Below are 24644 nucleotides of genomic sequence, written 5' to 3' on the forward strand. Positions count from 1 at the left end.
AGTTATCCTTTGGTAGAAATACCATCATTCTATAAATCTGGGATGATAACTAGGAGGCAGTGAGCCGACAAAATAAAATTTTATCTTTAATATATGGAGTGTGATACAAAGTTTTTCTCTCGTTGGGTAATACTGAATAGTATAGCTAATAATTGGTTATAAATGGCCATTATTTTTAAAGGGGTGGACCGGTAAGCCAGCGGAAGGCCTCGGTCAGATGACCAAAGCTCCAGAGGCGGGTCATCATCTAAGACCTGCGTCAGCAAACACTTGTTCTGTTTCCTGACAAACCTTACCTAACCTAACTGAACAGTACCTTTGGTACTATAGTGCTTAAGGCACTTGACTTACAGTACAACTTAGAGAATACTATATTACAATGATATTCTCATAGATACAAGTCTTACATAATTTATATATATTTATATACATGTATATGAAAGTTTCAGTAATTTTCAAATACAAATAATGTCTTGAAGTGGCTAGGCTCGTAATCAAGCCAAAACAAGATAATTCCTAGAATAATATATCGTTTCAACCATAGTTACCTACAAAGCAAGAACTTAACACAAAGGTAAAGACATGTCGAAACATCAGAATATAACAATCGATCACAACGAAGCAGGAACAAACCAGCAGATCTTCCAACAGAATCTCTCTAAGAAATCGTACCACTTCCTTCATGCCGAATGTAAGTTCGGCCCAACACATTTCTGGACTATGGTAATACGTAGAAACCATACAGTTAAATCCAAAGCTATACTTTAGAATGTCAGAAAGAACCACAACCTTAGTCAATATCAAAATAACTGTCTGGGAATAACTCTGTTTTTCACTGATACTCAGAGTATCGAGAAACAGGTTCCGGCTCACCAACGAAACCTTTTTCTACCCAAAACTCGAGTCTGATCAAACATTCAGAGGAGAAGATGTTTCCTGGGCTAGAGGCAGGCAGGGACTGACCCAGGAAATGCCTCCAAGCCTTACATCAAGTCGGTTCACAGGACACCCCTAAGAGACCGATTGACCCTAACAATCTTACGGTAGTTAGCAAAGGCTGTTTCCAACAAAATTCAACAAAAACACTTCCTACCTATTTACATAGCTAATAATATAAGGTCAGATAATAATATAATGCAAGATAGCTTCATTTTAGCTACTAATGAAGATATCAGCAATATAATATTAAGTGAAAAAGGAAATTATATACGTACATACAATAATAATTATAAACCTTAGGACTGTTGCGTCCCACACAGGGGACGCAACAGTCCTACGAGGAGAGGTTAAGGGAAATCGACCTGGCGACACTAGAGGACAGGGGAGATAGGGGGGGATATGATAACGACATACAAAATACTGAGAGGAATCGACAAGGTGGACAGAGACAGGATGTTCCAAAGATGGGGCACAGCAACAAGGGGGCACAGTTGGAAGTTGAAGACGCAGATGAATCACAGGGATGTTAGGAAGTATTTCTTCAGTCACAGAGTTGTCAGGAAGCGGAATAGTCTGGGATGGGATGTAGTGGAGGCAGGATCCATACATATCTCTTAAGAATAAGTATGGTAAAGCTCATGGAGTAGGAAGAGTGACCTAGTAGCGACCAGTGAAGAGGCGGGACCAGGAGCTGTGAATCGACCCCTGCAACCACAACTAGGTGAGTACACACACACACACACACACACACACACACACACACACACACACACACACACACACACACACACACACACACACACACACACACACACACATACACACATAGACAAGGTGGACAGAGACACGATGTTCCAGAGATGGGACACAGAAACAAGGGATCACAATTGGAAGCTGAGGACTCAGATGAGTCAAAGAGATGTTAGGAAGTATTTCTTCAGCCACAAAGTTGTTAGGAAGTGGAATAGTCTGGCAAGCGATGTAGTTAGATTTTTTTTTAGATTTTTGCCACCGATGTGGTTAGTTTATTGTGCACCCCATATCCATCCTGTGGACGGTAGCTCAAGAGCATATGGATACACAAAAGGCCCAGGAACTAGGCTCCAAAGGGTTAACAGGAATACATATGGATTTAAATCTACATATCTATAGTTCACTTATCTGTTACAAGCAAATTTAGGAAATTTGCTTAGTATATCTGGTATCTTATTTTCATTAATAAGATATCTTGACATGTCACATAGGTTATTATACTGTCTATCTCTGTATTCCTCAATAAGTGGACAATTAAGCACATAGTGTTCAAGACAGTGACCATATGCCTGATCACATAATTTACATTTAGTTTGATCATCATCTGTGTGTCTCCCAAACTGCCAGAAGTACTTGTAACCAAGCCTAAGCCTGGCCACTACAACATCAGTCAGTCTGTTCACATTGCAAGTTGCTCCATAAATATACTTATCTACGTTCATGTTATCATAGTGGGTTATAGATCTACTCAGGCTTATAACTGCGTTCCTATAACAATCATTTTCTTTATTTACTTCTCTCCTAATACTATTCCTAATGCTAGACATAGATATACCAAAGTTATATTCTACATTCTCCTTCTGGGTACTCTTCTTGGCTAACATATCAACTTTATCATGAAGGAGTAATCCAATGTGTGATGGGATCCATAGCAATTGTACATTAATTCCTTTGTTCCTGATTTTTGAGTATCTATACCTGGTTTCTCCAATGAGTATGTTGTTGGAGTCATTATAAGAGTTAAGAGCATTCAGTGATGACATAGAATCAGTAGTGATGATAGAGTCAACCTCAGTGTCATAAGTTAGCTTTAGCACCATTAGGATTGTAAACAGTTCAGTTTGCAATGTAGACGCCCAATTGTTAATTCTTATGCCAAGTTCAACAAGTTTTTATCGTTATTAACTAGGGAGGCGGCAACAAGAGCAGATGCAGCTCTGCCAGAAGACTCTTGTTTAGATCCATCAGTATATATTACTTGTGATAACTCATTACTGCCAGCTAGGCGAGAAATTTCTTCTTAAGCAGTTGCTTTAACAAGTGATTTAAGGAAGGGATTACTAGCAATGAGCTTCTTGGGAGGCACTTGCAGGTATGTGATGTTAGATGAACACTTCCATGGAGGGGTGAAATGCTCTTGTTGTCTACAGTGATACAGTTCATGAAGGTTATAAAACTTAATGCAATTGCACGTTTTCACAATCCATTTAGATCTGTGTGTATTTACTTCTAGACATTTAGTGAGGTTCATTGTGACAGTGTCTGGTTCATTTCTCAACATTCTATTACCGAATACAGTGTTAATCTCAACAATCCTATCACTGATACTAGAACCAAGCTCCTTCCTCATATTAAGAACCTTTGTAGATTTGGGACAACCAAGAATAATTCTGAGAGCTTCATTTTGCATTAACTCCAAGGGTCGGAGAGAACTTTCTTTAGCTAATATCAACATGGGAGCAGCATAATCAATTAAGGACTTAACATAGACTATGTACATCATTCTCACGATTCTCACATTAGCACCATAGTTGGGGTTGTAGCCAGCAACAGCTTTGAGAGCATTTAGCCTATCTTTGCATTTCTTATTTAGTTGTGGTATAGTGGATTTGTTAAATGGTACATCTACACCAAGATATCTGTAAGTTTTAACGTAGCTATTGTTTTCACCCTGCAAATAGATGGGTGGGGGATGTCGTTTGCTTGTTAATATCTTTGTTTTAGAGGAAGATATGAGGCCTAGGCGATTACAAATTGCTTGAACTTCATTAAGATTGGTACTCATCTTCTTATGCCCTGTTGTGTGGATCATGATGTCATCAGCATAGCTTACAACTATATGCTTAGGTGAGGCAGGTAGAGCGTTTAGGAGAGCATTTATCAAAATATTAAATAGCATCGGACTGAGAACTCCTCACGGCGGTGTACCTAGGGACATTTCTTTAGACTCACTTCTAAAGCCTTGGTAGAGGACAGAGGATACTCTATTTGACAGGCATCCTATTATCCAGTAGAATAAGCTACCACCAATATTCATTTTGGCTAGTTCATGTAGTATAACGGCTCTGTTCGCGATATCAAATGCAGATTTTAGATCAAGAAATGTGGTAAAACTAGTAGAGGTGTGTGCGGTGAGAAAGGTGGAAATACAGTTCTGCACACTTTTACCTTTCATGAACCCAAAGAGGTTTTTTTTTTATATTTTATTTAAACCATGACATTACAAAATATAATATGTAAAACTCATTTAAGTCGATAATTAACACAATCCTCCCTACAGCTAATATTACACACCACACTTACAACTCCGTGTGGGTACACCCCCCCCTCCCTGCTCCCTCATCCTATCACTTAACCCAAACCTGTTGGAGCTACCCAACAGAATTACATGATATGAACAACACTTTTATATACACATCCCTCGAAATGGTACTTAATAATCGACTACAGACCATACAATGCATTGCACTGAACATATTATACAGACATATTACCCCCCCCTCCGTGGTTATCCAACCACCCCACTATTTACAACCTAACATACTATAAACAATGAATGTTGCCTAATCTAAAGTCACACAGCAATGATCCAACATTAATTTATGTAATTGTCCTAATGGTTCAGTTACATAACAATATGTATTACATAACAATGGTGATATAGAAAAGTCACAAAGACATACAAAATTACTACAAAACCATAAGAATAAACTTAGTCTCAAAATCCAACACATGTAAGCCTTTACACATTTAAACATGCAATTCCAGTGTTAAAACAATAACACAGCTTCAACTATGACATTCAAGCTCTATACAGCTTATATGGACATTACATAGTACTATTGACAACAGTACAATACAACATAAAATATAACCATGACATAAGTAACACATAAAGACTGTGCCTAGCACGCACCTAACCACAAAAACCTATAACACCACTGTTGCCCAACTTTATTACACTATCTGACGTGCATTAACCTCTTTACTCTCAAAACAAAACTGAATTGCAGAACACCAGTGACGAACAATAATGCACAGACATTAATACAAACATATCACATCATATCTCTGGACACCGTGCATGATCACAGCATCAACACTATGCAGTGCAAGGCACCTAGAAAAACAAGTTGGAGCAAATACATGCAATTATTATAGCAAATCTCCAAATTACAATGTCATTACCGTAAATCAATATTACCACACACAATATGTATAATAAGTATAAAGTCCAGTCACACAAAAACTGGCCAGCTCCACAGGTGCGCACCCGTGGTCCACATATATTCACTCATGCATCACTCATCCAACACTCTCGCAAAACTTTTGTTATCCATTACCAGGGAGGCAACCCTGTTTTCACCCCTGACTTCCCTACCCCAGCAACACTTTCCAATCATACCCTCCCCTCCCTCGTCTATTACAAGTCTAATAAAACCTGTAACGTAAGTTGCCTATATCCCTCTGAAAAATCCTTCACCCACCTCCTCCCATAAATTTCCTTATTTCTACATACCGTTTTATAGAACGTTAACGCTAACACCCTCCTCTTCACCTCAGTAACCTGTTTGCCCCGCAATCCCCACACTATATAGATATAATCTGCCATAATGTACCCCACAGCTCTGATTACACTTTCCTCCCAACCCCCCACGTCGAGACTTAATGCTCTCAATACAGAAATTCCTTTACCTCCTATCCTATTTATCACCCTATTTAACCACCCCTTGACACTCCTCAGTCCATCACAAAAATATACTACATGAAAAGCCGACTCCTCCCCACCACATATCCCACACTCCCCCCCGTCAACGACTCGTCTATCCCGTAGAACCACACCCGACGGTAAAATGCCATGCAGAAAACGATACATTACATCCCGAACACGAGGTTGCAACCTCATCCTACTCAACCTATTCCATATACTTCCCCATGCATACATGGGGAAAATTCCCTCTACAGGCGCTACAACCCTCCCGGCTAACAATCTACACAACCTACCTATTTTAACCTTTGCTGGCTCTCGATCCCACGCCAGAGCCCTCAACACAGTTTCACACTCATGCAACTCAACGCCTGTATACATCCGTTGCAATCTGTTATGGATCCTGGCCAAACCCCCCCCACCCACACTTTCCCTCATCACCTCCCTTTTAATGAAGACACATTTGACCCTCCGCTTTAAGTCCAGCAATCCCAGCCCCCCCTTACTTACAGGTAACATTACCACATCCCTCTTAATCCAATCACAGCTCGAACCCCACAAGAATTTAAAAACCTTCCTAAGTATGTTCGCTATTGCTGGCCCAGTTAATGGGAACACGGCTGCCACGTGCCATACTTTGCTATACAGTAAGATATTAACAACAATGGCACGCTGCACAAGGGTCAAATGATAAGGTCGCAATGCACCCAAGCGTCCCTGAATCCTTTCTACCATCCTAAGCGAGTTTTCCATGCGTGCCACAGGTAGATCGTCTGCATAAATAAGACCGCAGATTTTTAACGAATGCACCTGCCTCCTCACAACTGCACTACCCCAATCAACCCTACCCGCCCAAGCTCCTAACCCCATGACCATCGATTTATCTGAATTTACCCTCATACCAGTTGCCCCTGCGAACATTTGTACTACCCCGTCTAATGTGTCCATTGACATCCCCTCCCTGATCAGAACAGTTGTATCATCCACATACCCAATTAAAACTGGCCAAACCCTCGCAACCTCACACCCTGGTCCCTCTACGTGACCCATACGCTGCTCCATCAATCTATAAAAGGGGTCCTGTACGCACGCAAACAATACTTGTGACATAGGACACCCCTGCCTAAGTCCCCTACCCATTACAATCTTCCCACCCAATCGACCATTAATCTGTACCCTCGCCATTGCACCTCCATACAACGCCTCAACCCAGCCCACTATTTCTTCCCCAAACCCCTGACCCCTGAGGATGGCTTTCAATGCTTTCCGATCCACTCTATCGTATGCCCCTTGCCAATCGAGCGCCACCAAACCTCCCTCCCTCCCCCCCCCTTTTGCCTCCACGAAATCCCTAAGTAACCCATGCCCCTCCACCATAGACCTCCCTGGCAAACCAAACTGAGTTTTTGATACTACCCGCCCTACCACACACTTGACCCGATTTCCCAAAATCTTCGCAAACAATTTATAATCAGCGCATAACAACGAGATCGCCCGATAATCCCGAAGCGTATGCTGCCCCTTACCCTTCGGTACCAATACAACGACAGCCGTTGCCTGCTTCTCACCCAGCTCACCTCTCTCCTTCATGCAATTTAATAACCTAACCAGAAAATGCCTCAATAATTCCCAATGCTGCTGATAAAACTCTGCCGGGAGTCCATCAATTCCCGGTGCTTTGCCCTTTCGCATTCCACTTAAAGCCCTCCATATTTCCCCCTCAGTTATTTCCCCACCCAGTGCTTCCCTATCACTGTTACGCAACTGACATACCACACTCCCACACACCTGTTCTAAAACCCCATCCTCTACCCCTTCTCGTTGCCAGTACTTCTCATACCACTTGTCAGCAAACGCCCCCATTCCTTCCGTAGCTTGTATGACCTGCCCCTCCCTGTACCCTCCTATCGATTCATGAACCTCCAACCATGGAATAGTCATTGCCTGCTGTCTTTGTTTCTGCCTACGCAATACGCACGATGAAGGTCTATCGCCCCATAACACCTCTTCCACCCCCGCCTGTACCCTCACCGCTTGGAACCTCTCATCCTGTACCTCACGCAGCCTCCCTTTAATTGCCATAATTTCATCCATTGGATAAGTGCCCGCCACCGCCCCCCTCGCATAACAACCCCGTAATCTATCCTCCAAATAGTTAGCAAGCCCATATTTTAAAGAATTGATACGTTTCCCTTCCTTTACGTAATATTGCTTAATCCGTTCTTTAGCCACACCATCCCACCACATCACCACATCCTCTACCCCTTTTATCTCTGCACGTAACCCCTCCCACAGCGTCGCAAATCCCTCTATCCCCTCCTCATCACCTAACACACTTGTATTTAATTTCCAATATCCCCTAGATATACCTGCTAGTGACTCCCACGCCACCTCTGCTACTACCGCCCGATGATCCGAATAAGCTACTTCTATTGTACGGAAAAATGTCAACCCAACCCCTTGAGATATATACAGCCTATCCAACCTAGCAGCGTAACCCCGTCTTACAAAAGTGTGCTCTACCTCCCACGCCCCTCCTCCAACCGCATCCCGCAACTGAATATCCCTCAAAAGATCTCGCAAGGCCGCCGACACGTGCCCCGCCCCTTTTGGTTCCACGTCAGCCCTCCTAATAACGCAGTTCCAGTCGCCACCAACGATGGCCACTGCAGGTAAACCACGTAAGAAGAAAACTAGTTCTTCACATACAAAATCCCTTTTTACCCTCACATCATTTTCCGCTGGTGCATACACACATACAAAGGATACCCGCTGTCCCATCCACCACCCATCCACGCGCAATACTCTTCCCCCTCCCCCCCCCTCACTTCTTAGCAACACAAACGGGCTTGCCTCCCTGATCAATATACCCACACCACCTTTCAGACGTGCAGATGGCAGAGTCATGACCTGAAACCCCTCCACCTCGAGCACTCTTCCCTCCTTGAAATTGTGTTCTTGCAGGAACACTACATCCACCCTATATTTATACAGAAACATTCGAAACCATTCCTTCTTCACACTATTACACAGTCCATTTACGTTCACAGTCATACACCTAAGGCCTCTTTATAGTTTCCAACCCTTCCTCCTCTCTTCATTCATCCCAGGGCCTCCTGCCCCAGAGCCAGCACAAGGCTTCACACCATCAACCCCTCCCCCTTTTTTGCGATGCCTCTTATCGTGACTGCTTCGACATTGCTCTTCCTTCCTCCCAGACCTCTGCGCCGGCGTCAGGACATCATCTGAGTCTGACGCCGCCGCTCTCTTCCTCGTGATGCCCTCCACTTCCATGTTATCTTCAGAGGTTCCCTCACGATGAACCTCTACCTCCACCACGCCCCGTACCACAGCACACGGCGACAACTCTCTCTTACTAGTTGGCCCGTCAACCCTGCTATGTTTTTTATCCTTACATTCCTCTACAGGCACCGCCGTGTCTCTCACCAGCTCAGGAACAACGTCCACTGCAGGCGGTGTCAATGTCCTTAACACTTCCTGAAGCTCTTCCTCTAGAGCCTGCACCTCCTCCTGCACTTGCACTTCTGTACTTTTCCTGTGAGTAGTAACAGATCCTTTTACATCACAGCTTACCTCACACATGCCATTCTCCTCTTTGGAATCCTCCACCTCTTCACTCCACAAGCGCCCAGGCCCTTGCTTGCGCACTGGGCTCTCAACAGCTATCACGCTGGTAACTGGTGCTTCACCAGTTTGCGCTGGCGCCCTCCTCAGCTTCACGCACTCTGCCGCCATATGGTCGTACGCCCCACATATTCTGCACGTACGTCTCTGTCCGGCATACGATACCATAACTTGCGTCCTGAAGTCCTCCAACACGACGTAAGACGGTATGGGATGTCTCAGAGTCATCTTCAGGGAAAAGGTACCCTCCGGACGTCCCATGTAAGCACCTGCCGTCCACTTGCCCTTTTGTGCCAGATGTACGGTTCCATATGTCTCAAAAACACTCCTTATGTCAGCCTCATCTGCCTCAAATGGGACATTACGTATCTTAACCCACGTAAAGTGGCGAGATACGTCGATCAAACGCACCTTCACAGCTGGAGTAGCGTCAAGACTCACGTCTTGGAACCTCGTCACCAAAGACTCATACACGGACGTGGAATTCAGTTTGACGAAGATTCTATAAGCCCCATTCAGGGCTACACCATACACCTCATCGTCCTGGATTCCATAGGTCTCCCTAATGATTGTTGGGAGTAAGACTTGCACTGAAGAGGGTGAAATCGCCCCACGAAGCAGCTCAATACCTATGGTATTTACGCGCCTCCTCACACTCAGCGCCATGTTGATACAAGGTAGCTCGCCTGAACAGCAGAGGGGTGCAGCGCACAACCTCACTCGACCATGGTCAGGCAGCGAATGACTCCCCAAAGAGGTAGGGGGAAAGTTGGTGTCTGATTTTATAGTAAAGTCTATTAAGTATTATTCTTTCAAAAGTTTTACAAAGACAACTAGTTAAGGAGATCGGTCTAAATGTATCGGGCTGTCGGAGCTTAGGCACAATGAGACTATTGGTCCAGGAAGTAGGAAGAACTCCGTCAATGTAACTGATATTATACAATGCCAACAAAGGGTTATCAGGCACTTGGCAAGCGATGTAGTGGAGGGGAAATGCTTGCTGCATACTTGGCTCTCGTCCGGCTTCGGAGGAGCTGGAGGAAATTCATGATCTTTAATACATTGTACCATTGTATTCATGTTTGTTTTCTGTAACTGTATTCTGTTTATTAATAAATGTTCACATATAACATAAAATATAGGGGGTGGTAGGAGAAGAAAATATTCAAACAGCTCCGGGGAGAACCTTGAGTTTCCCCTGAGGTACGTGTATTGTCTTCACTGAGGATGAGGGTCCCCAGAAAAGTTCTAGAGGTGGTACCTCCCTATATTTTTGTAATATATATATATAGATAGATATATATATATATATATATATATATATATATATAGATATATATATATATATATATATATATATGTATAGCGCAAGCTATACGCCAAGGTATTGTCCAGTGTGGGTAGATTGGTAAAGCACTGCGTACCTTGTCCTAAGGTTCGTAGGTTCGAGTCTCCTTCAGCCAGAGATCAGTGTTTTTGTGTATATTTCGCCTGCTCTCGCGAATTCCTTGCATTGTTCAAATCTCTAGTAAGGCTGATGCATGCAGGGGATGAGATGAAAAGCTGTAAGCCTTCTCCCTGAAAGCTGGCTGCCTTGGATCAAACGTATAGCGCAAGCTATACGCCAAGGTATTGTCCAGTGTGGGTAGATTGGTAAAGCACTGCGTACCTTGTCCTAAGGTTCGTAGGTTCGAGTCTCCTTCAGCCAGAGATCAGTGTTTGTGTATATTTCGCCTGCTCTCGCGAATTCCTTGCATTGTTCAAATCTCTAGTAAGGCTGATGCATGCAGGGGATGAGATGAAAAGCTGTAAGCCTTCTCCCTGAAAGCTGGCTGCCTTGGATCAAACGTATAGCGCAAGCTATACGCCAAGGTATTGTCCAGTGTGGGTAGATTGGTAAAGCACTGCGTACCTTGTCCTAAGGTTCGTAGGTTCGAGTCTCCTTCAGCCAGAGATCAGTGTTTGTGTATATTTCGCCTGCTCTCGCGAATTCCTTGCATATATATATATATATATATATATATATATATATATATATATATATATATATTAGTGAATGCGTTTATACGAATTCATTACTTTTCTCTTTTCAGGGGCGAGATGATGACATGCCCATCATGCTACTGAAGCCCATACAAGAGATTCGAAGCGAATTTCAGAGTGATCAGGAGTTTGAAGTAGGCATCTGTCACAAGGGTGACCCATCCTCCCAGAGCTAGTCTAGCAACACCCAGCACCTAGCTCCCAGCTTTAAAGTCTCAGATACTGCAGTCGTAACTTATATTTTGTTTTTTGGAATTAGAGGCGACCAGTTCCTAGCACAAAATATCTTGCAGTTTTAAGTTCGTGGGACTGTGATGAATAATAACAGCTTCCAGCACTAGACATAGCAACATCCAACACTAGACGTAGCAACACCCAGCACTAGACCTAACAACACCCAGCATTAGACGTAGCAACCCCCAGCACTAGACCTAACAACACCCAGCATTAGACGTAGCAACACCCAATATTAGACGTAGCAGCACCCAGCATTAGACGTAGCAACACCCAACACGAGACGTAACACCCAGCACTAGACATAGCAACACCCAGCACTAGACGTAGCAACACCCAACATAAGACGTAGTAACACCCAGCACTTGATGTAGCAACATTCATCACTAGTAATATTAAGGCACATGTGCAACACTTGGGTATCTATACTGTAGAGACGTTTTGCCAACCAGTAGTCCTTATCCGTCTCCAATAATAATCTCTGTATTAAAGTGATAAAAGACACTGGCTGGCGAAAGGTCTGCACAGTCAAGATACCCAAGTGTTGTATTATGTCGTAATCTTCTACTGAACACTTGATCTACTAGGCTTTGTGGATCTTATTTATGACGGAATATTGTAACAAATCAGATATTTGTATTCTTCAGGTAAGCTTTTAAAGAAATTCATGAATAATAATATCTGCCATGATGTATACAGAGTGGTGTGTATTTATCTTTTTTTTTTTATATTTTATTTAAAGCAATACAAATACAAGTTGATATAAAACACAGAACAGATTAATACACAAGAATCCAACACAGTGACACCTCAACCAGGTCGTCTAAATACATGCAAAAGATTAATATTACATAGAACAATGTAACACTGAAGTTCAACAGAACTCAAAGGCTACCTATGCACATGTTTATTTACCAATGAAACTAACATCACCACAAAATATAAAACATTGATACAAATACAAGTGAAGATAAGTATACTAAAATGTCACAAGACCTTAAATAATACTAACACAATGTGAAATATTACATGCCAAACACATGTATACAACTACCAATAAAGTTGGTATTACCGGTAATGACTTAAACTCATTACACATTAATTACCCCCCCCCCCCTTCACCCCGAATGGATATGATCGTTATCACCAACATGGTAACTTTAACATCCGAACTTGACATATATGAATAAACTAAGTGGTAATTATATAAGTATTGGTTAAACAATAACACCAAAGATACAGTACAATGTATTTATCAATGTATATTCACTGAAGGTTTACAGTAAGTTCTAACTGGGGTAGTATGGTATTATTGTCTGCTGGTGGACTGAAGGTAAATTTTTATATGCGTAATTACAGTTGAGTAGTCGATAGACCTTGAACCCAATAAACCTAATAATCCATGGGTTTCAACTGAATGGTGGCCATTAACAGCAGTCCGCCTAATTGGATGGTTAGTTGGGTTTAAATCCTATCGACCACACTGTGTTCACCACTAGTCGAGAACAGTTTAACCCCGAATATAGGGATTAAAGTAAACTGTGTATAATTATACACTGATTTACATTTGTCTGTGATTATACTATGTTACACTTCGTATGGTTAATATCTGTTCATGCTAATTTGTGAGTTGCCTCCTAGTGCATGACTTGTTTTTCTAAGTGACACACACACACACACACACAAACACACACACTATATATATATATATATATATATATATATATATATATATATATATATATATATATATATATATATATATATATATATATATATATATATATCATAAATATTTATCAAGTGATACAAATCACTGATAATGACTGTCCCAGCCATGCAGGTATATTTACAAAGGTTATATTTATACTCATTACACAATTGTTTGTTGCCTTAGCAACTCAACCCAAGACTACATTGCAGTTCGGGATGAAAATATAAGTGTTAATGAAGTGGTATTTTGTTCGTCAGGAAAGTGTCTACTGACGCTTGTCTTTGTTAGAGGTTGACTTAGTGAATAACCAACTATTGAGGTGGTCTTTTAATTGTCAGGAAACGGAAAAAAATGTTTTCTGACACTGTCAATTAAGAACGTGTTCGCCACACTGGAAGTGTGAGGTGAGGTTTTGTTCGTCAGGACACTGTCAGCTGACTTCCAGTGACTTAACAACAGCTGACTTACCGGTGATATACATTTTATTGAAGTTTAAGCTAGTAAATAATCTTGTTTTTTAAATTATTGTATCTATGGCTTTCTGAGTACTGCAATCACATTGTTCAATTTGGTGGTAATTTAGTTAATTTATTTTCTTATATACTTATTTTTTCACACGTATAATTTTTGCACAAACTTTATATCAGCTCTACTTACCTTATTACGTACAGTTATTTAATCTATATAACTGATTCATTAATTTTCTTACCGTGTGTATTTCCGCTCTTACTTGCCACTAATTTTGTTTCTCCTTTACTACATTTCATAACTGTACTCACATTCGTTGGCGTTTTCTTGTTCAGACAATCTTTAAGATAACCTAGAAGTATATATATATATATATATATATATATATATATATATATATATATATATATATATATATATATATATATATATATATATAGTATATATATATATGTATATATATATATGTATATATATATATATATATATATATATATATATATATATATATATATATATATATATATATATATATATATATATATATATATATTCTAAAACCCAGTTTCTGTACTGTTGTATTTCCATATATCAGAATATTAATATAAATGGTTAATACTCACACACACACACACGAGGCAAATATAATACATAAATTATGTAGCAGGCTGGGATAACTCAGCATAATCTTGTACTTGCCACTGTAGTATGTACAAGAAATCCTCACTCAACGTCGTCGATAGGTTCTTGGAAACTGCGACTTTAAGCGAAAGGACGTATAACGAAACGAAATTTACCATAGGCTAATTGATATAAACAAGAGTTAAATCTCTAGGGCAAGGGAGAGCTGAGAGCATTGGTGCTGCAGACGCCATGACTGTGGTGTATGTTGCTCTTGGGCCCTATATAGTCGTATATTTATTATTGACATTTTTATTGTTTTAGGTATCACATGTTTTCAGAATTATATAAGAAACACGCTACATATAAAAACTGAATACAAACAGTTATAATGGAGAAAATAGACATAAGCGAATATGGAGAGTAACGCTGTGTTACAAAAAACGTGATTCTAAAAGCTTAGAGATCTCCAGTGAATACTAGAAAGGACTGCCGTTCTAGCATCCAGCCTGTTACTGGGTTTTCGTAACAATTAGTCAGTATCCTTGTCCAATTATCCATTAGAATTCAGTATGAATTATTAGTGCTTCAGGATTACAACTGGTAGGTTACTAACTAGAGAAATTAAAATTTAATAAATTTATTAATAAAGTTGTCTAGGCGTATATCAAATTAAATTAAATTAATATCAACAAAATAAGAATAATCACTTCTCTCGTGTACAGTATTATTGTGCTGAAAGCACATATCACATTTATAATTCTTAAGTACCGTCTGGTACATTAATATTTAATAAGATATTATACAAATATATACAAGTAAGATTGTGTGTATGTGTGTAAGTGCTCTAAGTAGTTCGCTATGTCTCAAGACTCGACTAGACTTAAACAAGTGACTGACTAAGTCCTCAAATAAACTAACTTCTTGACCAACTGGAAATCAGAACAGTCTGCTTGAACAATACAAAGAATGCTAAGCCCAACAGCAATATAACAAGCAACTGCGACACAGAATCAGGAACAAGGAGATAATATAACGACAATAAGTAGGGACCATCAGCAGATCCTCCACAAAAGTCACAAAACTCCCATACTACTGAATCTAAGTTCAGCATAAGAAAATCCCCGAATGTGACAGTACACAGATACCAGTACAAGTTAGGTCAGAAGCTACAGCTCAGGACCTGAGTTGCTCAGAGTGTCTATGCGACACACAACCTCAGTACAACGTCGAAAATCACCAAGTCTATACAGTGTTCTGTGAACAGAGTTCTACAGAACATACAACAATAATGAGACAAGAGACGATCTTCCAACAAGGGCCTATAAGAGAGATTTAGGCACTTTGTCTGGAATACGTCCAACCACCCAGCAAGTCTAGACCAGACTGAATACTTCAGGCGAGGTGAGAACACCCCCCCCTCGATCACGTGATAGCTCCATGGACAGCTGCTGCTCAGCAACAACGAGAAGCCGGCAGAGTAACGAGCAAAGAGCGATAATTACAGTAGTTAGACAATCAAGACTTGAACTGAGCACATAATAATATGTTACATCCTACCTAACAAAATTTAACTAAGTCAAATAATAATATAAAGCAATATATTCACGATTTAGCTATTATTGCAAATATAAGCAATATAAAATTATATGAAAAGGTAATATACATGTAATATATATACATAATATACATTGTAACCCATTCAGGGGTTGCAACACGCTGATATTTACGTCTTTCCACTCCTGGCTGGGAATTTACTTCATTTTCTCATCAACGTTATAATGAAACGACGTTAAGTGAAGACTTATAAGACGTTAAGTGATTACTGTATAAGAAAGTCTCAACTGTTCTGACAACTGGAAATACGACCTTCTAGGTTACGTTGAGGTCTTTCCTGCTAGACCATGCTTAGGTCACTCCCAGAATTTTATTAAATCACAATGGATTATGGCCCAGAATGGGCCGAAACGTCGTATAATTTTGCTTCTTTCTATTTGTGGTTAGTTTCAACCACGGTATTTTTATTTTTCTATTTTTAAGGCGATAAATTTTATAAAGGCAGAGTAGGCCTAGCTTTGTTCACTATGCCTAGCAAGGCCATTATGCTAAGATTGGTTGGTAACGCACTCGGCTCGCATGCTGAGTGTCCGTGGTTCGATCCTCGGCACGGGTGGAAACGCCGGGCACGTTTCCTTACACCTGCTGTCCCTGTTCACCTAGCAGTAAGTAGGTACCTGGGTGTTAGTCGACTGGTATGGGTCGCATCCTGGAGGACAAGATTAAAGGACCACAGTGGAAGACAGTCCTCAATGACACACTGACTGTCTTGGGTTATCCTGGGTGACTAATCCTCCTCGGGTTAAAAATTCAAACAAAACATAAGCTTATCTAGGCCTACTTCAGTCTTCCACTGTTCTTATGTTATTGAATAAAGTGAAAAATCGTAAAGTTCTGTATTATTGACCTGTGTGTTGTGTCGGTATTATAATCGTTATATTTGTCATTATGTTGATGGGGTGCGCTAAACCTGCAGGAGTCATACAAAGTCTGAGGAAGGGGAGGGCAAGAAAGAGGAGAAGAGGTCCAGTTCCTTGTCAGTTCGTCTCTCAGAGTGTCATGATGCTGGTGAAGGGCTCTTGATCAAAGGAACTGAGGCTGACCCTCGCCTTCCTCGAATCAAACTTGATTACCACCCATTACCTAGGCGCTGCAACATGACCCTTACGAGTTTAGCGCTTCCATATGAAGGTAATAATTCGTCTTGCTCCTTCCATTGTTTTAATTTATAAAGTATTTCCTAGCATCTGTGAGTGTTAGTTACCAGTTGTCAAAGGTACTTGTCGTCAGACACTGCCTGGTGTGTGTGTATGTATGTGTGTAAAAATACCACAGTGAACAAAGGAAATAAAACCTGAGAGCTTTCATGTTCTCAAACATATCCTGTTCCTCTGAAGATGTGTGTATAAGCTCATGAAAACGCTCAGGTTTTATTTCCTGTTTTCATTGGTATTTTTTAAATACTGTACTTATAATTACGCGTTTTATTGTGATTTATTTTATATGTGTGTGTGTATATACTTTAAATGTTCAACTATGTGCAAGTTACTAGGCAGAGATAACGTGGAGAGTTACGAGTGTCTTAGAGGAGGAAGGTGTTCTGGAGTGTTTGTATGTTACAACACGGTGTTAAAACGTCAGATATACGAGGAAGGTACAGTTGTGACACATGGAATGAGGGAAGGATATTCACCATCTGTGTGTGTATGTACTCACCTAGTTGTGGTTGCGGGGGTCGATTCATAGCTCCTGGCCCCGCCTCTTCACTGGCCGTTACTGGGTCACTCCCCGCACAATGAGCTTTATCATACCTCTGCTTAAAGCTATGAATGGATTCTGCCTCCACTACATCGCTTCCCAAACTGTTCCACTTCCTGACTACTATGTGGCTGAAGAAATACTTCCTAACATCCCTGTGATTCATCTGAGTCTTCAACTTCCAAATGTGTCTTCTTGTTGCTGTGTCCCATCTCTGGAACATTCTGTCCACCTTGCCAATTTCTCTCAGTATTTTATATGTCGTTATCATGTCCCCCCTATCTCTCCTGTCCTCTAGTGTCGTCAGGTCAATTTCCCTTAACCTCTCCTCGTAGGACATACCCCTTAACTCTTGGACTAGACTTGTTGCAAACCTTTGTACTTTCTGTAGTTTCTTTACGTGCTGGGCTAAATGTGGGTTCCAAACTGGTGCCACATACTCCAATATAGGCCTAACGTACACAGTGTACAGGGTCCTGAACGATTCCTTATTAAGATATCAGAATGCTGTTCTGAGGTTTGCCAGGCGCCCATATGCTGCAGCAGTTATTTGGTTGATGTGCACCTCAGGAGATGTGCCTGGTGTTATACTCACCCCAAGATCTTTTTCCTTGAGTGAGGTTTGTAGTCTCTGGCCCCCTAGACCGTACTCCGTCTGCGGTCTTCTTTGCCCTTCCCCAGTCTTCATGACTTTGCACTTGGTGAGGTTGAACTCCAGGAGCCAATCGCTGGACCAGGTCTGCAGCCTGTCCAGATCCCTTTGTAGTTCTGCCTGGTCTTCGTCCGATTGAATTCTTCTCATCAACTTCACATCATCTGCAAGCAGGGACACTTCGGAGTCTATTCCTTCCGTCATGTCGTTCACAAATACCAGAAACAGTACCGGTCCTAGGACTGACCCCTGTGGAATCCCACTCGTCACAGGCGCCCACTCTGACACCGCGCCTCTAACCATGACTCGTTGCTGTCTTCCTGACAGGTATTCCCTGATCCATTGTGGTGCCTTCCCTGTTATCCCTGCCTGGTCCTCCAGTTATTGCACTAATCTTTTTTGTGGAACTGTGCCAGACGCCTTCTTACAATCCAAGAAAATGCAATCTACCTACCCGTCTCTTGTCTTATTGCTCTCACCCTGTCATAGAACTTCAGTAGGTTTGTGACACAGGATTTCCCCTCCCTGAAACCATGTTGGCTGTTGTTGACAAGCTCATTTCTTTCTAGGTGTTCCACCACTCTTCTCCTGATAATCTTATACGTGACTTTGCATACTATACATGTCAGTGACACTGGTCTATAGTTTAGTGCTTCATGTCTCTCCTTTTTTAAAAATTGGGACTACATTTGCTGTCTTCCATGCCTCAGGTAATCTCCCTGTTTCGATAGATGTATTGAATATTGTTGTTAGGGGTACACATAGCGCCTCTGCACCCTCTCTCAGGACCCAGGGGGAGATGTTATCTGGCCCCATTGCCTTTGAGGTATCTAGCTCACTCAGAAGCCTCTTCACTTCTTCCTCGGTTGTGTGCACTGTGTCCAGCACTTGGTGGTGTGCCCCACCTCTCCGTCTTTTTGGAGTCCCTTCTGTCTCCTCTGTGAGCACTTCCTTGAATCTCATGTTGAGTTCCTCACATACTTTTCGGTCGTTTCTTGTGATCTCCTCCTTCCTTCCTCAGCCTGATTACCTGGTCCTTGACTGTTGTTTTCCCCTGATGTGGCTGTACAACAGCTTCGGGTCAGATTTGGCTTTCGCTGCTATGTAGGTGTACTCACCTATTTGTATTCACCTGTTTGTAGTTGCAGGGGTCGAGACTCAGGTCCTGGCCCCGCCTCTTCACTGACCGCTACGAGGTCTGCTCCCCCCCCCCCTGCTCCATGAGCTTTATCATACCTCATCTTAAAGCTATATATGGTTCCTGCCTCCACTACATCACTTACCAGACTATTCCACTTCCTGACAAGTCTATGACCGAAGAAATTTTTCCTAACATCCCTTTGACTCATCTGAGTCTTCAATTTCCAATTGTGACCCCATGTTTATGTGTCCCATCTCTGGAACATCCTGTCTCTGTCCACCTTATCTATTCCTCTCAGTATTTTGTATGTTGTTATCATGTCACCCCTAACCCTCCTGTCCTCCAGTGCCGTCAGACCGATTTCCCTTAACCTTTCTTCGTAGGACATTCCCCTTAATTCTGGAACTAGCCGTATTGCAAACCTTTGCATTTTCTCCAATTTCTTGACGTGCTTGACCAGGTGTGGGTTCCAAACTGGTGCTGCATACTCCAGTATGGGCCTGACGTACACGGTGTATAGAGTCTTGAACGATTCCTTACTGAGGTTTCGGAACGCTCTGTGTGTGTGAGAGTGTGTGTGAGTATACGTGTTTTGCAATACGTACGCTATTGTTATGACGTCTGTTGTTATAACAGTATAGCTCGGTTATTTATGCTCGCCCCATGAACGTGACGTCAATAACAGGCAATCATGCTTATAAACTTTATCCGGCAGCTCAGGCATTTCCCACATGGTAATTCTTACATGTTCCTGACTCTTGGCTTCACTCTTTTTACACTCTTGATCTAGTTGCGTCACTTTTCCCGCAACTGATTCACTCAGCTCTGGCACTACCTTGGTTGCCAACGTATCATCTTTCTAGTTCAACATCTTCATTATGCACCACATACCCATGCTGTGGGCGGTAGTCAAAATATTACAGAGGTACTGAGAGGAATTGACAAGGTGGACAAAGACAGGATGTTCCAGAGACTGGACATAGTAACAAGGGGACACAGTTGGAAGTTGAAGACACAGATGAATCAAAGGGATGTTAGGAAGTATTTCTTCAGCCACAGAGTAGTCAGGAAGTGGAATAGTTTGGGAAGCGATGTAGTGGAGTCAGGATCCATACATAGCTTTAAGCAGAGGTACGATAAAGCTCATGGTTCAGGGAGAGTGACCTAGTAGCGACCAGTGAAGAGGCGGGGCCAGGAGCTTGGACTCGACCCCTGCAACCTCAACTAGGTGAGTACAACTAGGTGAGTACACACACACACACACACACACACACACACACTCAGACACACACACACACACAGACACACACACACACACACACACACACACACACACACACACACACACACACACACACACACACACACACACACACACACACACACACACACTCAGACACACACACACACACACACACACACACACACACACACACACACACACACACACACACACACACACTCAGACACACACACACTCACACACACACACACTCAGACACACACACACACAGACACACACACACACACACACACACACACACACACACACACACACACACACACACACACACACACACACACACACACACACTCACACACACACACACACACACACACACACACACACACACACACACACACACACACACACACTCACTAGGAGAGAGGACTCGACCCCTGCAACCTCAACTAGGTGATTACACACACACACACACACACACACACACACACACACACACTCACACACACACACACACACACACACACACACACACACACACACACACACACACACACACACACTCACTAGGAGCTAGGACTCTACCCCTGCAACCTCAACTAGGTGAGTACACACACACACACACACACACACACATCTAATTCATATCTGCATAAATAACTCGTTACGAATATAACCACACACAAACATGTAAATAGTTCTTTGCCACTGTAATGTGTAAGTACGTACGCATTAAAATTTGTACGTACTTATAAGTACTAACGCGTTATTTACAGTGGGCAAAGTCGGTAATTTTTCAGAATGGTCGATAATATACCACTTGATATTTCTTGAGCATTTCTGAGTGAGTTGTTTCTGAATTTCTAGAGATTCTGTGGTTGTGTTGGTTCCTCACTGGTATATACACCAGTATATGCCAAGCCCATGATGATCCTTTTCAAATCACTTGTTCTCTCTAGGCTGGAATACTGCTGTACATTAACATCTCCATACAAAGCAGGTGAAATCACAGATCTAGAGAGTGTACAGAGATCCTTTACTGCACGTATAAGTTCTGTCAAGCACCTTAACTACTGGGAACGCTTGAAAGCACTTGACTTGTACTCGTTGGAACGCAGGAGGGAGAGATATATCATAATCTACACTTGGAAAATCTTGGAAGGAATGGTCCCAAATCTGCACACAGAAATCACTCCCTACGAAAGTAAAAGACTGGGCAGGCGATGCAAAATGCCGCCAATAAAAAGTAGGGGCGCCATTGGTACACTAAGAGAAAACACCATAAGTGTCCGGGGCCCAAAACTGTTCAACAGCCTCCCATCAAGCATTAGGGGAATTGCCAATAAACCCCTGGCTGCCTTCAAGAGAGAGCTGGACAGATACCTAAAGTCAGTGCCGGATCAGCCGGGCTGTGGCTCGTACGTCGGACTGCGTGCGGCCAGCAGTAACAGCCTAGTTGATCAGGCCCTGATCCATCGGGAGGCCTGGTCGTGGACCGGGCCGCGGGGGCGTTGATCCCCGGAATAACCTCCAGGTAACCACCTCCAGGTATATACACCAGCAGGGAACCCACACTGGTGTATACACCAGCAGGGAACCCACACTGGTGTATACACCAGCAGGGAACCCACACTGGTATATACACCAGCAGGGAACCCACACTGGTATATACACCAGCAGGGAACCCACACTGGTATATACACCAGCAGGGAACCCACACTGGTGTATACACCAGCAGGGAACCCACACTGGTGTATACACCAGCAGGGAACCCACACTGGTATATACACCAGCAGGGAACCCACACTGGTGTATACACCAGCAGGGAACCCACACTGGTGTATACACCAGCAGGGAACCCACACTGGTATATACACCAGCAGGGAACCCACACTGGTATATACACCAGCAGGGAACCCACACTGGTATATACACCAGCAGGGAACCCACACTGGTATATACACCAGCAGGGAACCCACACTGGTGTATACACCAGCAGGGAACCCACACTGGTGTATACACCAGCAGGGAACCCACACTGGTGTATACACCAGCAGGGAACCCACACTGGTATATACACCAGCAGGGAACCCACACTGGTGTATAGACCAGCAGGGAACCCACACTGGTGTATACACCAGCAGGGAACCCACACTGGTGTATACACCAGCAGGGAACCCACACTGGTGTATACACCAGCAGGGAACCCACACTGGTATATACACCAGCAGGGAACCCACACTGGTATATACACCAGCAGGGAACCCACACTGGTATATACACCAGCAGGGAACCCACACTGGTGTATACACCAGCAGGGAACCCATACTGGTGTATACACCAGCAGGGAACCCACACTGGTGTATACACCAGCAGGGAACCCACACTGGTATATACACCAGCAGGGAACCCACACTGGTATATACACCAGCAGGGAACCCACACTGGTATATACACCAGCAGGGAACCCACACTGGTATATACACCAGCAGGGAACCCACACTGGTGTATACACCAGCAGGGAACCCACACTGGTGTATACACCAGCAGGGAACCCACACTGGTGTATACACCAGCAGGGAACCCACACTGGTATATACACCAGCAGGGAACCCACACTGGTATATACACCAGCAGGGAACCCACACTGGTGTATACACCAGCAGGGAACCCACACTGGTGTATACACCAGCAGGGAACCCACACTGGTGTATACACCAGCAGGGAACCCACACTGGTGTATACACCAGCAGGGAACCCACACTGGTATATACACCAGCAGGGAACCCACACTGGTGTATACACCAGCAGGGAACCCACACTGGTGTATACACCAGCAGGGAACCCACACTGGTGTATACACCAGCAGGGAACCCACACTGGTGTATACACCAGCAGGGAACCCACACTGGTGTATACACCAGCAGGGAACCCACACTGGTATATACACCAGCAGGGAACCCACACTGGTGTATACACCAGCAGGGAACCCACACTGGTGTATACACCAGCAGGGAACCCACACTGGTGTATACACCAGCAGGGAACCCACACTGGTGTATACACCAGCAGGGAACCCACACTGGTGTATACACCAGCAGGGAACCCACACTGGTGTATACACCAGCAGGGAACCCACACTGGTATATACACCAGCAGGGAACCCACACTGGTGTATACACAAATAACCCGCACATAAAAGACAGAAGCTTACGACGACGTTTCGGTCCGACTTGGACCATTGACAAAGTCACACTAACAGAGGAGGAGCAGGACGGCTATATATAGGCAGGAAGAGGTGGAGGTAGTAGTAGTGGTAGTAGTAGTAGTAGTAGTAGTAGTACAAGAATTGTATATAATACCGACAGGATGAAATGACACACGCACAACACCCGGGCATCATCACCGTAGACGCTTCGCCATCCAGCCAGCCACTGGATGGCGAAACGTCCACAACAAAGACAACCAGACGCCGCACATGTGTCTAATTTCATCAGTAGATGAGGTAGAAGAAGAAGAGGTAGTAGTAGTGGTAGAAGTGGGAAATAAGGAAGACGAGCCAGTCAAATACAAAGGAAGGGGAGCACTGCAAGAGAGCTAGAAACCCACAGAGGGAGAGCAAGCGCACCGAGGTGCGTCAAAGTCGGTCCAAGTCGGACCGAAACGTCGTCGTAAGCTTCTGTCTTTTATGTGCGGGTTATTTGTGTATCGTTCCAGTCACGGTATTGTGCCTTTTTGTTATTTATTTATGGACCCCGCAGTTAAGCGTCATATTCTCTCCAACTTTTTTAATGTTCTTCCCTCTTTTAAACCCCTCTTTCGATCTTATGAGGCTGCTCTTATTGCTACCCGGCGTCGTAAGAATCTGCTTCGCTTCCTACGTGACTG

General features: G+C 43.0%; 1 protein-coding gene across 2 annotated transcripts in view; it reads left to right on the plus strand.

The window, feature by feature from the left end:
• Positions 1-12680, plus strand: part of LOC128686413 (actin-binding Rho-activating protein) — a 41719-nt gene extending 29039 nt beyond the window's left edge. For both annotated transcript variants that reach the window (XM_070085742.1, XM_070085740.1), the window contains exon 7: positions 11419-12680. In XM_070085742.1, the coding sequence (XP_069941843.1) occupies positions 11419-11544 (126 nt within the window). In that variant the 3' untranslated portion in view covers positions 11545-12680. The remainder of the gene's footprint in view (positions 1-11418) is intronic.
• Positions 12681-24644: the final 11964 nt, after the last annotated feature.

This window comes from Cherax quadricarinatus, chromosome 17, assembly GCF_038502225.1.
Source record: "Cherax quadricarinatus isolate ZL_2023a chromosome 17, ASM3850222v1, whole genome shotgun sequence".
In the NCBI taxonomy this organism is placed as follows: domain Eukaryota; kingdom Metazoa; phylum Arthropoda; class Malacostraca; order Decapoda; family Parastacidae; genus Cherax; species Cherax quadricarinatus.